This window comes from Mercurialis annua, linkage group LG2, assembly GCF_937616625.2.
Source record: "Mercurialis annua linkage group LG2, ddMerAnnu1.2, whole genome shotgun sequence".
Lineage (NCBI taxonomy): Eukaryota > Viridiplantae > Streptophyta > Magnoliopsida > Malpighiales > Euphorbiaceae > Mercurialis > Mercurialis annua.
In genome coordinates, this window is record NC_065571.1 from 9,341,117 (window position 1) to 9,357,659 (window position 16,543).

Here is a 16,543-nt window from a genome sequence, read left to right on the forward strand (position 1 = left end):
TTTGGCTTAACCCATATAGAGGTTCTTGTACTTTATACATTTTTTTCCGTAGGTCCTTATACTTCATTTTTGTATTATTTGATCCCTCTACTTACCTATTTTTGATTTTCAGGTCCTTTATGAGTTTTTTCCGGTCCTTTTGTGTGGCTGGAGGAAATAATAATTGTAAGTAGAGGGACTGGAGGAAACAAAAATTGTAAGTAGAGGGACTGGAAAAAACTCACAAAGGACGTGAAAATCAAAAATAGGTAAGTAGAGGGACCAGATAATACAAAAATGAAATATAAAGACCTATAGAAAAAAAAGTGTAAAGTACAGGGACCTCTATATGGGTTTGGCCTTTATTTTTTCAAGCCTTAAATTTCAATGTACATGAGAACTTTTAGCAGTGAAGTTTTGTCACTCTTTTTGACTTTTTAATATAAATTTGGTTCGTCAAAATATTCTAAATAAGAATATTGATTATTAAAATTCTCACTACATAGTAACATGAACATATTGATAATTAACTATTTATAAATTAGAAATCCAAATAATGCCATCCCTATTAAGAAAATGACAAATTGACGGTCCACCAGGCTTAACTTTAAGTAGTTGAAATGCAATATGATTTGGATTCCAATCTGATGTATCTGAGTGGCAAATCACAACAGCTTTAGCTTTAGAACCATCTTCGCCCACTAATGGAACCATATAAGCCTCTGTTCCCATTATTACATGACAATAAAACACAGCATACTTATATATCTGTTTGTGACACACAATCGGATGATCACCCATCGTTTTGATTTCATTAGAAATAGCATAGTTTTGTTTCTTGTTATTCTCTTCTTCATCAACCTCGTTAGCAAGAGCGTAAACATTCTTTCCGATCTTTGAAACCACAAAATCGACTAAAGACTCTAAGGACGTAGCACAATATTTGATTTCGCCTTTCATTTTTGGTGCTTCACATTGTTCAATTGTGTGTTTGATCATTTGAGCTTCTTTTGATGCGGGTTCTGTCGAAAAGTACTTCAAAATTTCGGAATAATTTTTTGTTGAAAAGGGAATTGTTTTAGTAATTTTACGGGGCAAGAAATTTGAACTATTATAAACTTTCTTGATATTAAGGTACATTTTCTTTCCGGGATAGAGATCATCATGTAAGAAAAATATGGTAAGAGTTGTGTTGTTTATGGCATTAGTACTATCAGATGTTGTAGCCTTTGTTGGCTGATAATAACCAAGATTGTAAACGCTCCTCTGGCAGTCTGAAGGCTCCTCTATTTCTGACAAATTACTTGCAATATTTCCTGTATTTCCATGCAAATTAACAGAGAATATTATTACCTACTGCAAAGTTAATAGAAGAATATTTGTTTTGGTTAAATGAATAACAATTCTATGAAATTGCTATTCTAGCTATGAGTTTATAGAATAACTATTCTCATTTCAAATGGAATAGATTCGGAATAGAATAGTTATTTCGTATACAATTCTATTTTTGCTTTAATTTACGGAGTCATACCTAGTTATAGGCGCATAGGCCACCAAGGCTATTGCTTATGGTCTCAAATTTTAAAAGGCTTATATTTAAATGGGTCCATCAAAGAAGAAATAATATTGATTTTTTTAAATATTTATATTTATTAATTTTTTAATAGAATATATGTATATTTTAGTATTAAATGCTGTAATTTTTATTTTTAAAATTAACTGGACTCCTTAAGTAATAACTAATATCGGTAAAAAATAATATAAAATTTATATTTTTTTATCTTTAAAGGGTCAATCTTTCTCTATTTATCTATCTAATAGAAAAAGAAAAATTATTTTGAATCAATTTTTTTATATAAAAATATGTTTATTTTATTCTTTGATAAAAATGCGGTTCTTTCATTTTTGCCAAAATACAATTTTTTAAAATCTATTAAAAATCTATGATATTTACCAAAAATCTACCAAAAATCTACTCAAAATCTACCCAATATCCACCAAAACTGCACCTCTGTAAACATTGTAAAAAGAGTGTATTTTTTTATAAAAAAATAATACGAGTATATTTTTATAAATAATTTTAAAAAATATATTTTTATAGAAATTTTGGAAACAATCACCTAGAGCCTCATTTCTACTAAGACTGGTCCTATATAGAATAACAATTCTATAAAATTACTATTTCATAACTTTTTGAAACAACTAAAATTAAAAAAGTGAAAAATAGCTATTCAATTTCTAATTAAATAAATATTCCATTTCATAAATCAAAGCCTAAGTGATATAACATTTAGTAAATTTGGCTTAATTAATATAAATAAAGTAGAATTTTATCGCTCAATGTATTTAGAGTTCATGTTAATCCTAATATAAGTAAGTAGAGTTTCATTGCTCAATTTATTTAAAATGGATAATATTAAATAAATTTATAAAATATACTTGTTTTCTTAATTTAATCATGATCTTTAAAATATGTTAAATGTATGCAGAAAGTTGTATTTTTTTCTCAATTCGATACACGAAGTCATAATATGTGGACGTGGCAGCCAAAGATGACTTCTACCTTAACAAAATCACACTAATTAATGAGTGACGCGTCAGCATATTATGAGCTCATGTATCAAATTGAAAAAAAAAATACAACTTTCTTCATATATTTGACACATTTTATAGTTTGTGATTAAATTGAAAAAACAAATATAATTTATAAATTTATTTAATATTATCTATTTTTAAATAAATTGAGGGATGAAATTCTACTTTATTTATATTAGGATTAATTTGAACACTAAAGGGTTTTGGGTTGAGGATGAAATTCTACTTTATTTATATTAATTAAGTAAATAAAAAAAGTAATCTAATATTAACCAACCTGGCTTTAAAAGTTCTTGTAGAGCTATCGGCAATGGTGTATTCGGTAACTTGGATTTCCAGTACATCTCTGGAGATAGTGAACCATTTATTTCTTTCAGAAGCTATGGTATTAATATAAGGTAATTGTTAGGATGATAATAAAAATTTATCAAAAATATGTCAATAAATATGTCAAAGATCGAATGATTTTGGATGATTATAGGTGATTGATATATAAAAACAGTCGATCTTTAATCAAAATCACACACATTCAAAGAAAGCAAACAACTAAATACTTTTTTTTTATGAATAAAAACTTAAATACTTACACAAAGTAATAAAGCAAAGATGGGAAGAAGATGAAGCTCCATATTCATAAGCTAGGCTTTCTATATGAGGATGCAAATACATGCTTGATGCAAATATATGTATACAAACAGAGAACCCAAAACTTACAATCATTATTAATTTTCATTTTAAATTTAATTCTATCACCTAACTTGTGGGAGTAATTAATTACATCTAAATCACGACGTTAGAGTTTATAGCATCAAAAATATAAATAAAGGATCGATGTGACACTCAAATTTTTATTTAAAAGACAAAATAATATTATTTGTCTTTAATTATGACCAAATTAATAAAATATACTCCCTCCGTCCCACTCTAATTGACAAAATAACTATATTTCAATAACCAAGACAAGTTAATAAATGACATAGAAAATTATTTATATACCCTTTTATTGATAATGGAGCTAATTAATGCTATTAGTATATATTAGTCAAATTTTCATTAAATACTCACCATTTTTCATAAAAGACATGGTTTTAAATGAGGGTAAAGATGGAAAATTAAAGAATAAAATTATAGTTATGTTAGTTTTGTCAATTAGAATGGGACACCAAAAACTCCATATTTTGTCAATTAGAGTGGGACGGAGGGAGTATAAAAAATGAATGGCCCTATTATAAATTCCTTTTATTTATTTTTGAAATGTAATACATTTTACACTTTCCTCAAGAACAGTTTGGAGTACTGTACATTTAGTTATCACCTTAAATTTAAAACTTATTCTGAAATTAAATTTGGGAAAAGGGTCAAATAAGCCCCTAACGTTTAGCCTATGTATTAAGTAGACCCTCAACGTTCGGAAAGAGTCAAATAAGCCCCTAACGTTTTTAAATTGTATCATCTAAATCTTTTTAGGGGTCACCGAGGACCCTAACATTTGTTAAATCTTATAACCGAGGACCCCTAGGGAGAGCTCAGATGATACAATTTAAAAACGTTAGGATCTTTGTTGCACCTTTAAAATGTTGAGGGCTTACTTGACCTATACGTTAAACGTTAGGGGTTTATTTAACCCTTTTTCTATTAAATTTTGATTAACACGCGTCAATAATACCTGACTGCATAGTTAAGACCCATCTAGATTGAAATGTTCACATGTATATAAAATAAATTTAAATTTAATTACTTCATTTGACAAATGAATTTATTTATTTATAACTATAACCCAAATTGATAGAATTACCGTTAAACCATAATTTTGACTGTAAGGTCTATTATTTTGCTACTCCTGATAATTATATCCAACAAATAAAAAAGATGAATAGTTAGTATTTTAAGTTAATTTTTTGATGAATTAGTTTTTATTTTGAGAAAATATTTTATAAAATTTTCTATAATTACAGATTTTTTTTTTCATAAAAATAAATTAAAGGACAAAATATATTTTATTTTTATTAATTAAATCTGTTGTTTTTTAATTTATAAAATATTATTGTCTATGGTCATAAAATTAACGGACCAAATTGTTAATATTATTTAAAAAAAAATATTACTTTAACTTAGTTATAAGGACGAATATGTAAAAGTATTTCTTCTTTATATAATCAGAACTAACAACAAATGGCCCCTAACCATTACTATATATTTTTTGGTTTTAGGATAGTGGAACATTCTTCACAATCTATGATCATATATAGTTTCAACTTGCACCATATAAATTTATGAAAAGAACTTGAGTGGTTATCAAGAACTTGCATTTACTAACTTATACTAAGTATATGGTCCGAGACATAGACACGATGTTCATCTTATTGAATTAAATTGTCTCCTAATTCAAACACAATAGGCATAATTAATTTGTAAATCCTTGCTCTTTTAATCTTTTAAACTTTCAATCCCTACACTTCTAATTATATATAGAGAATAAATTTCTATTTTTTTCCTTCAACGTAAATCTTCTTGTTAACGCATGAAGGGCACACGCCGTTAATAGAAATAGAAATTCATTTATATAGTTTATCATAAAATGATTAAGCTCTTGCTTTTTTTACTTTTGTACAAATAAAGTTTATGCACTTTTATTTTTATAGAAATTAAGATTCTTATATTATTTTATAAAAACAAGCTTTAGTAAATAATAGACAAAACTGCCACAGTTATAAAATTATAATAAATTTAACAAAGGAACCATTTTTTCCTTTTTTTTTTTGGAATAACTCATTTTCAGATTTCTAAACTATATATATTTTGTTTATCTAGTCCTTAAACTATTTTTTGTCTTTATCTGGTCCTTCAACTAAGTGAAAACGCATTTTCAAGTCCCTGAATGATAAAAACGACGTTTTGTTATTTTTGAAAATGCAAATTGATACCCTAAATGGCATCGTTTTTGGCAATTAGGGATTGAAAAATGATTTTTCACTAACTTGAAGGACCAAATAAAGATAAAAAATAATTTATATACCAGGTAAACAAGATATGTATAGTTTAAGGACCGAAAATTGAGTTTTTTTTTTAGTTTTATAGCCGTTGAACATTCTTCACAACGTAAGATCATACTTTCAACCTTCACCACAAATGAAATAACTTGAGTGGTTGTCAAGATCTTGCATTTACTCACTTGGACTAGTATATGGTCCCTGGCGAAAGAATGATTTAGATGCTAGTTTTTAATTATGAATTAAATTAGTCTTTTTCTGGACGGATGGAGCAAGATTTTTATCGAGTATATAGTCAAGGTCTCTTGCAGAACCAGAATTTAAATCAAGGGATGATATTATTAAGCAAATAAATAAATATATTATATAAACACTAAAATATAAACTTTATCAATAAAATTATATATATTGAATTTTACAATATTGAATAATTTAAAATAATAAAAAATGCTAAGAATGTTCGTGAAACAGAATTTGGGTCCATCAATTTATAAACAGTAACAATTCTAACAGTTGATAAAATACTAAGAGTGCACGGTATCGTACAAATAATATAGACTACAAGTCTGAATATCGTTCCCACGAAGATAATATGATTTAGTCACCAATTTCTAATATACAATAACAAAATGTGTTTTTTTGGCAAAATACTTTGTCACAATGAACATAATTAATTTTTATAGTGACAAAATATATATAATTGCTGCAAAATTATATTTGTCACCACCTTTTCAAATATTATGATAAAAGTTGTTTTATCATAATAAAAATATGTTAAATTACGGCGACAAAATTTTTTTTTTTATCAAAATAGTTAGTCACAACAAACATAATTAATTTTTATAGTGACAAAAATGATTGACACAATATGTATTTGTCACAATATCATTTCATTGAACTCTCATTGTGACAAAATATTTTTTTTTGTCATAATTAACCTATTTATTATGATAAAATATAATTTATCACATATTTTTTTGTCACAACAAGCCAAATTTTTTATAGTGACTAGATTTATTACATAATTTAGTTTTATGATTAGCATAACCTAAATTAACACAAAATAATCCAAACTAACATAATAATATAAAATAACCTAAATTTACTAATTATTTATAAAACTAACCTTAATTAACTAATTAATTATAAAATTAAATTAAATCAAATTATATTAAGTAATTAAACTAATTGATATTAAAAGGGTTAATTACATATAAAATCACCACCTTTACACGAATTTTCAAAAATAACACGACCTTTAAAACGTGTCAATGCAGGGCATCACCTTTCATTTCTTTTCAAAAATAACATGGGCACGTTTTTTGATAAAATTTTGCTGACTTGGACACCCGATAAGAGTGCCACGTGTCACGCCACGTCAGCAAAAATGCCACTAAAAATGTGCCCGTGTTATTTTTGAAAAGAAATGAAAGGTGGTGCCCTGAATTGCCACGTTTTAAAGGTCGAGTTATTTTTGCAATTTCGTGTAAAGGTGGTGATTTTATATGTAATTAACCCATATTAAAATTGTACAAATTGTATTATATTAACTAAACCCTAAACTAAAATAATTAATAGCAATTTAAATAATTAACGTTTAAATAAAACTTCCATTCTTAGTCGATTACCCGAATCTCTAGGGTTGACGGATAGTGGCAGTAATATCGTAGGAATCCATCAATAACTAACGTAATTAACGTTTAAATAAAACTTACAAGTGGTTGACGGATAGTGGCAGTAATGGCGGAACCAAAACTAGAGACGACGACGGCGGCAGAACTAGGCAGTAGTGGCGGTGACAGATCAAGTTATTTAATTTGAAAAAAAAAATTAACCCAAAGCTTTACATCAAAACAATGCTATAATAAACAATAACAAATTAATACCTAAAATCACTTCAGACCGACGTCAGCGGCGGAAGAAGGTGGACGACGGCAGCGAAGGGGCTCGGTTTGTAAACGCCAGAAGAATCAGTGCACACTACTAAAATGCTGCTTTTTAGCGACGGATTTATCCGTCGCTAAAAAGCAGAAATCCGTCGGGAAATGGTTTCCCGACGGATTTGCCGACGGACACAGTCCGTCGGCAAATGTGGCGTCGCTAATATAATTAGCGACGCCACAAAAAGATCCGTCGCCATTTAGCGACGGATGTATCGTCGCTAAATGGCGCATGGCCGTCGCCAAATGCGTCGCCAAACGACGCGTTTGGCGACGAGGCACGACAGATTTGGCGACGGAATGAATCCGTCGCCAAATGGCGACGGACACAATCCGTCGCCAAATGGCGACGGACACAATCCGTCGCCAAAGCTGTCGCCAATCTGTTATTATTACAAATCTGTTATTAATTAAATTACCTTAAACTCCTCGAAATAAAAAGAAACAGCGTCCTCAGGCAAAAACCTCCAAGCGGTGCCTACTGCCCACCACCGACTCTGGAAGATTTCCCGCAACTCTCTAGATACCGTGCTGGTATCGAGCAACCTGGTCCTGTAAGTCGAAAATCAACATGGCTTAGAAAATATTATATATAACATATTTATTACTACGAAATATAAATTTTTTATTTACCTCTGTGCGTTGGGGATGACTCGGATTCTGCCAGTGGCATCCAATACTTCCCCCTCAACAGGCTGGCGCCGAGCTCGAGGTCTACGAGGTGCTGGAGCTGGCTGCACACCCTCTTGCGCCTCAGCCACCTCTGGAGGTGATGTCTGGTCGTCCTCCTCCTCAACAACCGCTAGTGTGGGGGGCCGAGTCCGGCCTGTCCCACTAGCACTCCTCCCTCGCATATCTGCAAATAAATCAATAGTAAACACATAACATATATACATATACATATAAATCATAAAACAAAATCAGTTTTTGAATGAACATCTAAGATATAACTACCTAATAAAAAATTTACCTACTAATCGTCATCGTCATCGTCTTCAAGTATATCTTCTTCGTCTGATATTGACGGCACTTCTTCTTCGTCCTCCACCTCTGGAGGAGCGAAAAACACATCTGTTTCAACTTCCCCGATCGGATCAACCAAAATTCTTAAACCCTCATCTGTTACAACGTTTAGAGGTTGTTCTATAATGTCCTCTTGAAACGCTGGAGTAATGGAATCGGGCATGTCTATCTCTGATCTGGCCCTCATCTTACATACTGTCCACCAGTTGACCTTATCTTTCTTTTTACTTGGATATGTGCAGTAATGTACTTGACCGGACTGCCCGGCCAAAATAAATGGTTCGTATTTTCCGTACTTCCGTTTATGATTGACGTCCACAATATTATATCGAGGATGCACTGACATACCTCTATCAGTCGGATCGAACCAATTACACTTGAACAAGACAGTCCTCTTAATTGGCAGAGCCGGGTACTCCAACTCAAGAACATCTGTTAATATGCCGTAAAAATCACTTTCCGTTGGAGCGTAGAGTGATCCTTTGACGCAAACTCCACTATTCATGGTTAATTGATTCTCCCCATAAGCCTTTGTTTGAAATTTAAACCCGTTTACATTAGTAACTCCCTAACGTTACTAATGTACCCTTCAGTCAACAATCCTCTGACCAGTCTCCCACTATACATCCAACTGCGATCTGAATTCATTTCTGTAGCACGTACATTTAGGTGGGTTTAATACTCGGCTACAGCAAAGTCAATGTAATTGACCGCGTAAAAAGGTAGGGGCCTATCCCATTCGCAAAACTGGGTCTACTTAATACGATCAGGATATATGCATAAATACGGAGAAAAATATTTGGCAGCCTTCCGGCGCAGTTCTCCAAGCGCAGTATCAAATATATGCTGAATAACGCTAAATACATATTCCGTTAGGAACTAGCGTTACGCAGCATATATTAGATAGCCACCCGGAGAACATACGACGGAAAAAGTACCAAATATTTTTCTACCGCATCTATACATATATTTTTTTCCGTGATCGAATTACGTAGATACCAGTTTTAACGAACTGTACACACGTACAATCCCGTGTCGTTCAATCTCTTGAGGACACGGGACGGGTTTTCTACGGCTAGGTGAGATTTTATTCGGTGTGAATAAAATCTTGTTTAGTTTATTTTAAGTTTATTTAATCTAGTATAATAAAAGGAATTGAAAAATAATAAACAACAATACTTACTTGTTGTAGAGCGGAGCCGCAACAAGAATGGAAAAAAAGTCGGAAGCAGTCGAACGAACGAACAACAGCAATCACACAAACAGTTGACGGAACACAAACCTACAAACGGGACAACAATTGTCGCAAATTACTAATACATTTTTAACAAAAATTCGGCAGCATTTCCCTTAAAAAAGAGCATCACCCATTTTTCAGGAAAAACCTGCAAGTAAAAAATACATTTTAAAATAACCAACACACCAAATCATGCCAATTAACTCAACAAATTCATGCCAATTATCTTAAAATTGAACAATTCTAATCTATAAGTAAACATTTTTAACCTAATTTACAATTTAATTCACATAAATTAATTTCAAATTAAAAACTTAATTAAATTAAAAATAAATAATAAGTTAACCGAAGTTAGAAATAATATAAAATACCTTAAAAATAATATAAATTACAATTACATAGCCTAATTTTAATAATATAACATAATAAATAATAAATTAACCTAAACTTAACAATTAACCTAAACTTAATAAATAACCTACAAAAAAAATCTAAAATAAATAATTTATTTTAATTTAACCTAATTACACTAAATAATATCCTAATCTAATTAATCAAGCCTAATTTAATAAATGATCAAACTATATTTGATTAATTAAATATAAATAACAAATTAAAATTATTTTAATTAATTAACCCTAATATAAAAAATAAACCTAACCTAATTAAATTAATTAAGCCTACTAAAACAAATTAAACCTAATTTAATCAACCCTAATTAATCAATTTAAACATAAATTATAAAAATAAAACCTAATTTAATACATAATACCTAACTGAATTAAACCTAATAAAACCTAATTGGTTAGGTTACCTTGAAGGCCGGCTACGGAATATGGTGGCACGGCAGAGGAGAGCGGCGGAGGATGGCTGAACGGAAGAGATGAACACCAGCGGAGGACGGTGGCACGGAAATGGCCGGGAAATGGCAAACGAGATCGGAGGAGGCTGGAAATAGGAGGTGGAAGAAAAAACGGCACGGCAGAAACAAGAGCGTTTTGCGATTTTGGGGAAAAATAGAAACAGAGGAATGAAGATGAAGGGGCTGTGCTCGGGAAATACAATTTTGATTTTAGCGACGGATAATAAATCCGTCGCCAAAATCACAAATCCGTCGCCAACCAATTAATGAAACTGTGCGTTTCATTAATTGGGCAAGCTAGCGACGGACTTTATAATCCGTCGCTAATTAGCGACGGATTATAAATGTCTGTCGCTAACTTTAGCGACGGAATTAACTTCCGTCGCTAAAGTGACAAAGTTCGGTCGCCACATTTGGCGGGAGTAAGCCCGCCAAATTTGTTTTCATTTTGGCGACGGAAAGAAGTTCCGTCGCCAAAATCCGTCGGGAATTAACATTTAGCGACGGATTTTGGATCCGTCGCCAAAATCCGTCGCTAAACCACAGCTTTTTAGTAGTGGCAGAAGAACAGTGGAAGAGAAGGGATCAGTTGAGTAATTCAGAACGGTGGCGGCGGAAGAACAGAACCGCATAAGGAGTTTGGAAGAGGTGGGATTGTTTTTTTAATGCGGAAGAAGAAATTATCCGTTTTCGAGGAAGAGGAGGGATCTGTTTCATTTAGGATAAATATTTAGCAACGAATTTCAATTCCGTCGCTAACTTTACCTTAAATGAAATAGTTCGTTTTGGGGAGGAAATTAGTAACCCATCACTAATTCCTTTCCCAAAACGAACTGTTTAGTTAATTTCCAGATTAGCGAAAGATTTGATAAATCCGCCGCTAAAATTGGGAAAAGTATTTTGGCGCAATCCTTCTTGCCATCTTCCCGCTAAAGTTGGCGTTGGATTACCTCAGATCTGTCGCAGAAACGTCTAAATTTAGCTTTGTCCGTCGATAAATTTGTCGCAAATATATGGTTTTACCAACGGAATTGAAGTCCGTCACTAATTTCCATCGGTAATAATCTGTTTTCTAGTAGTAAAAGTGGCTAAAAAGTGGAGAATTTTTTAGACCATTAGCCTTAGGTTAAATGTAACAAAGTTAAAAATATGGATGGATCACCAAATGAAATTGAAAAGAGAGAATAGTCACAAAGGAGGCTAGTGTTTCATATAATGAATATTATAAAATACAAACGGATTAACCACTACAAGGAATTCTGTATTTGGCAACAAATTTTTTTGCAGCTAATTTTTTTTTGCTGCTAAAAAACATTCTGCAGCATTAATTTTGAAAGTTGCTGCCATTAGTTAAGTTATAACAGCATTTTACTATAAATTTTGTTACCAATTACTTAAGGCAACGTTTTATTAACAGCAACATGCCACAAATTTTTTTTGTTGCTATATATTAATAATAACAATTTTAGCACTATTAGCAGTAAAAATGTCTGCTGCTAATTCTAGTATTTCTTGTAGTGAACTATTAGTCTAAGAGAAAAAGAATGAATTTTTTTCTACTCTTACAATATAATTAATAGTGAAATACATAATATATTTAACACCTAGAACAATATTTTATAGCAAAACATGACTCTCTAATTAGGAATCCAAACAATCGCATCATTATTAAGAAAATGACAAATTGGAGATTCCCCAGGCTTCACCTTAAGTAGTTGAAAAGCAAAATGATTTGGATTCCAAGCTGATGTATCTGTGTGACAAATCACTACTACTTTAGCTTCGGAACCATCCTCACCCACCAACGGAACCATATAAACCTTTGTAGCCGTAATTGCATGACAATGAAATACAGCATATGCATATATTTGTTTATGACAAACAATCTGATGATCTCCCATCATTTTAATTCCTCGAGAAATCGTGTAGTTTTGTTTCGTGTTCTCCTTTTCAACTTCGTTATCAAGAACCGAAACTTTATTTCCAAATTTGGCAACCGTAAAATCAACTAAAGACTCTAAGGATGTAGCACAATATTTGATTTCTCCCTTCATTTCTGGTGCCTCGCATAGCTCAATTGTATGTTTGATAATTTGAGCTTCTTCTGATGTGGGTTGCAGTGAAAAATATTCCAAAGTTTTTGAATAATCTTTGGTCGAAAAGGGTATAGTTTCAGCAATTTTACGCGGTAAAAAAGTTGAAATATTGTACATCTTTCTGAAACTAATATACATTTTATTTCCCGGAAGGAGATCGCCAGGAAAGAAATATATAGTAGTAATCGTAGTGTTTGAAATATTACTATCAAATGCCGTAGTTTTGCTCGGTAGGTACCTAATTAAGATTGTAGTCGATCACACTTCCAGCCAAGGGCTTTGTCTCTGAAAAATTACTTTTGTTCCCTGTAACTGCTTGCAAATTAAAAGCAAAACAAATTAAGAAAAGAAAATAGCATCATAATATATATTAGGGAAAATGTTTACAATAAAAATCATGTTATTTTTTAATCTTTATAAAATATTTCATTTGTACCATTTTTTTGTACCATTTAAGAAGTCATTTTATATTTTATACAGACTGTAAGAAGATATCAATCTATATTTAAATTTATTTTATTCTTACAAATTGTGGCTATGATATTCCTCTTATATTTAATTATCTATAAATTGTGTTCAAACAATATTGTTTAAATAAAAATAACAATTAATTGATGGTGTAGTGTGCATTAATTTTTTTAAAAAGTTTATGAAAATAAAAATTAAAAAAGTCAACTCAACTGTCAATTGAGAAATCTATTTATAAGAGTTGTGATAGTTCAATATTAATGGAGTTATATGTTTTTTCTTGAGTGTTTATACCAATGATTGTACATGTCATAGAAAGACAAATGATAGAAATTTTTGTAATTATTACTTATTTTTGTAATTATTAAAAAATTTACATGGCTAAAAGCACAATTGCTTTGTTATATGGATGACATGGCAGAACGGTTTTATTAGATAATTTTCCATGTTTTTAACTTCCATTACTCAAGATTTCATAAATGATAAATTCAATTTAACCAAAACTGAAGTTGAAAGACCCCATTAACAAAAAGACAAATCAGGAATCCCATTGTAGGTTTTATTGTTTTACCAGATATTTATAATTATTTAATATTTAATTAACCTGAATCTTATCTGAACTATGCCAAACTTGTTTTAGAAATAGTATGAAAAAGGATTGGGATTTCATCAACTTTACTCAACTTGAGGGATTATATTGACGAATTTATATCATTCATCGTAAAATAGATAGTGTTGATTAATTTAACTAGAATTCGATTTTTTTATCTACATCATTCAAGCTGTAGTACATAAAACTATTGAGCAATGAAGAATATACACATTGGCATCATTTTTACTGAAGATTTTTAAGATCTATGAACTTTATAAATTTTTATAAATTTATGGATTTTAAATTCATGGATAAAATATTTGAATTTAAAATTTTAATAGTTTGGATTGAATACATAATTCATAGATTAATTATAAGGATATATTAGAAATAATTAAATTTAAACACAATCAATCATTCATAAAAACGGGAAATTCTTACCTATATCTGGTCCATGAATTTTCCATGCACCTATCCAATGAGGTGTTAGAAAATCTAACACAATTTTCTCTCTCTTCTCATTATTTTCTTTTTTTTCTCATTTCTCTAACAGCTCATTGGATGGGTCCATGAATCTTTTATAGACCGGGTCTAGGTAAAAACTTCTCCATAAAAACAGTAAATTTCAACTTTTCCGCCAATGAGGTGAAATTTAAATGATGGATTTTGAGAAATGAGAGATTTTCACAATCTATAGATTTCATGAAAAGTTCATGGACCTATCCAATGAGGTGTTAAAGAAATGAGAAAAAAGAGAAAATAATGAGAAGAGAGAGAAAATTGTGTTTGATTTTCTAACACCTCATTGGATAGGTGCATGGAAAATTCATGGACCGGGACTAGGTAAGAATTTCCCTAAATTTTAATACTCTAAAGTCTTCAATCTAAACAGTGTCAATATTTTAAGGCTTAACAGTAAAACTCAAATATTTTCAACTTTTTAGTATCAAAACTTTTAAGAGTTGCAGGTAGGTTTTGATTCTTTCAATCATTTTAAAATTTCTTCAATTTTTTAAAATTAATTTAATTATATTTACATGACATGAATGTCAAGTTGATAAAAAAATATGACATTATAATATTGAACGACGTGGCTTCTTAATCGGCAATTCTTTCCTTGCTAAATTTAAAAAAATTAAATATTTATAGACAAAATTAACAAATTAGAATAGATGTACATGTTCTCAGGTTTTCAAAAAGTCAAAAACATTTGATTTTTTAGCACCGTTGCGCCTTATCTTAAAGAAATGACATTGTTGTTCGTATTGTTCAGTGAATTGTTTTCCAAAATTATATGACAGAAACTGAAAAGTAGAATGGAGAAGATTAATTGACCTGGCTTTAGAAGTTCTTGTAGAGTTTTTGGCAATGGAGTGTTTGGTAACTTGGATTTCCAGTACATCTCCGGGGATGGGAAACCATTGCTTTCTTTCGGAAACTGCAATATTTAGATCGATAAATACATAAATACAACATATCAGCTAAATACTCTAATTAATAGCTATTAATCATATTATCTTAATCAAACACACAAACCTTAAAAACAAGTCCAAATGTTTTTTTTACATTTTATAAATCTATCTAAATTTTTTAAAATTTTCAAATCTATTTTAATTTGATAATTTTATCGTAAATCTATTCATTTTTTTCAATTAATTAAACTCACCTCGGTAAAATACTCTTTTTCTTTTTCAATTCAATTTGAGTTTCAAACTTGCTTCTTTTGAAGGAAAAAAAACTTCAACGGCTCAACCACTAAAAGGTAGAGATTTTAAAATTAAATTTTCTGTTTTTGATATTTTTTTAGATTCAGAGTTAAGTTTAAAATTTAAAAAGTAACTTTTACTAGCTAAGTAGTTAGTTTACTAAATAAACTAAAAACTGAGATAATTAAAATTGATTAAAATAAAATGATATATATTTGTAAATTTTGAAAGATTTAGATAGATTGACAATATGTAGAATTTCTTTTGACTTTTATGTAACCAATAAACCTTACAAAAATAAAATACAAACTGGGCAAAAATTAATTGCTTACACAGAGTAATAAACCAAAAATGGGAAGGAGATGAAGCTCCATATCTATAGCTTATTATATGAGGATGAGATGAAGTGAAAATATATATAGATCCAAAACAAATCAAAATTTTATTAATTTTAATTTAGTATTTGACTAGCTCTTCGTATGAATTAATTTAATTGTTTGAATTAATTGTTTGGTTACTTGCTTGGAAAGTAGGTTTGGTATAGTGGTCTAAGTCTCAGTCATCTGGGCGCCAAAGGTCGTGGGTTCGAACTCCGGCTACGCCCTTTCTTAATATGTAGTGGTTGAGGTTGGATTGTTGGCCATTATAGCCCGAAATTACCAGGTATGTGGGCTTGCAGACGGTCCACATCCTGAAATTTGATAATGATATTGAATTTCGGCTCAGTAGAGTGAATTTTCGTCAAAAAAACAAAAACAAAATACAATTGAAATATATAATGATGCATTCTATAGTTTGATTTTGCACCACGCATTCAAATACAGTATTTGTTTAGTTAAGAACATGAATTTAATTTATCATTAGAATGTAGACCGAATCCTTGTTATAAAAGGAATTTGGTGTCAAGTCTTTATGAATTAAACTAGTTCTTTCGCTTTCTCAGGAAAAAAAAGAAAGAAGAATTAGTCCTTTCTCTCTTGGCAATTGGAGCATAAATTTTGACTTCAAGATAAAATTATAAAATTAATTTTTAACATAAATGCTAAGAACTTTCA

The 16,543-nt window shown here is 30.3% G+C and overlaps 3 protein-coding genes across 4 annotated transcripts; all 3 read right to left on the minus strand.

The window, feature by feature from the left end:
- Positions 1-441: 441 nt before the first annotated feature.
- On the minus strand, positions 442-3,271 carry LOC126670434 (BURP domain protein RD22-like). Of its 2 annotated transcripts, none has more exons than XM_050364161.2 (3): positions 3,162-3,271; positions 2,852-2,954; positions 442-1,295 (listed from the first exon to the last, which is right to left on the minus strand). In XM_050364161.2, the coding sequence occupies exons 1-3, from the start codon at positions 3,207-3,209 to the stop codon at positions 514-516; spliced, it is 933 nt and encodes a 310-aa protein (XP_050220118.1). In that variant the 5' UTR covers positions 3,210-3,271; the 3' UTR covers positions 442-513. The 2 variants fall into 2 exon arrangements, with proteins under 2 accessions (XP_050220118.1, XP_050220119.1); XM_050364162.2 differs by having other exon boundaries at positions 2,852-2,920; positions 3,162-3,267.
- A 4,652-nt stretch (positions 3,272-7,923) lies between these two features.
- Positions 7,924-9,462, minus strand: LOC126668131 (uncharacterized). The gene is made up of 3 exons (XM_056104800.1): positions 8,475-9,462; positions 8,138-8,360; positions 7,924-8,056 (listed from the first exon to the last, which is right to left on the minus strand). The coding sequence occupies exon 1, from the start codon at positions 9,030-9,032 to the stop codon at positions 8,478-8,480; it is 555 nt and encodes a 184-aa protein (XP_055960775.1). The 5' UTR covers positions 9,033-9,462; the 3' UTR covers positions 7,924-8,056; positions 8,138-8,360; positions 8,475-8,477.
- Positions 9,463-12,157: 2,695 nt separating this feature from the next.
- On the minus strand, positions 12,158-16,301 carry LOC126668132 (BURP domain protein RD22-like). The gene is made up of 3 exons (XM_056104773.1): positions 15,821-16,301; positions 15,118-15,220; positions 12,158-13,034 (listed from the first exon to the last, which is right to left on the minus strand). Exon 3 carries the CDS (start codon positions 12,858-12,860, stop codon positions 12,264-12,266), a length of 597 nt encoding a protein of 198 aa, XP_055960748.1. The 5' UTR covers positions 12,861-13,034; positions 15,118-15,220; positions 15,821-16,301; the 3' UTR covers positions 12,158-12,263.
- Positions 16,302-16,543: the final 242 nt, after the last annotated feature.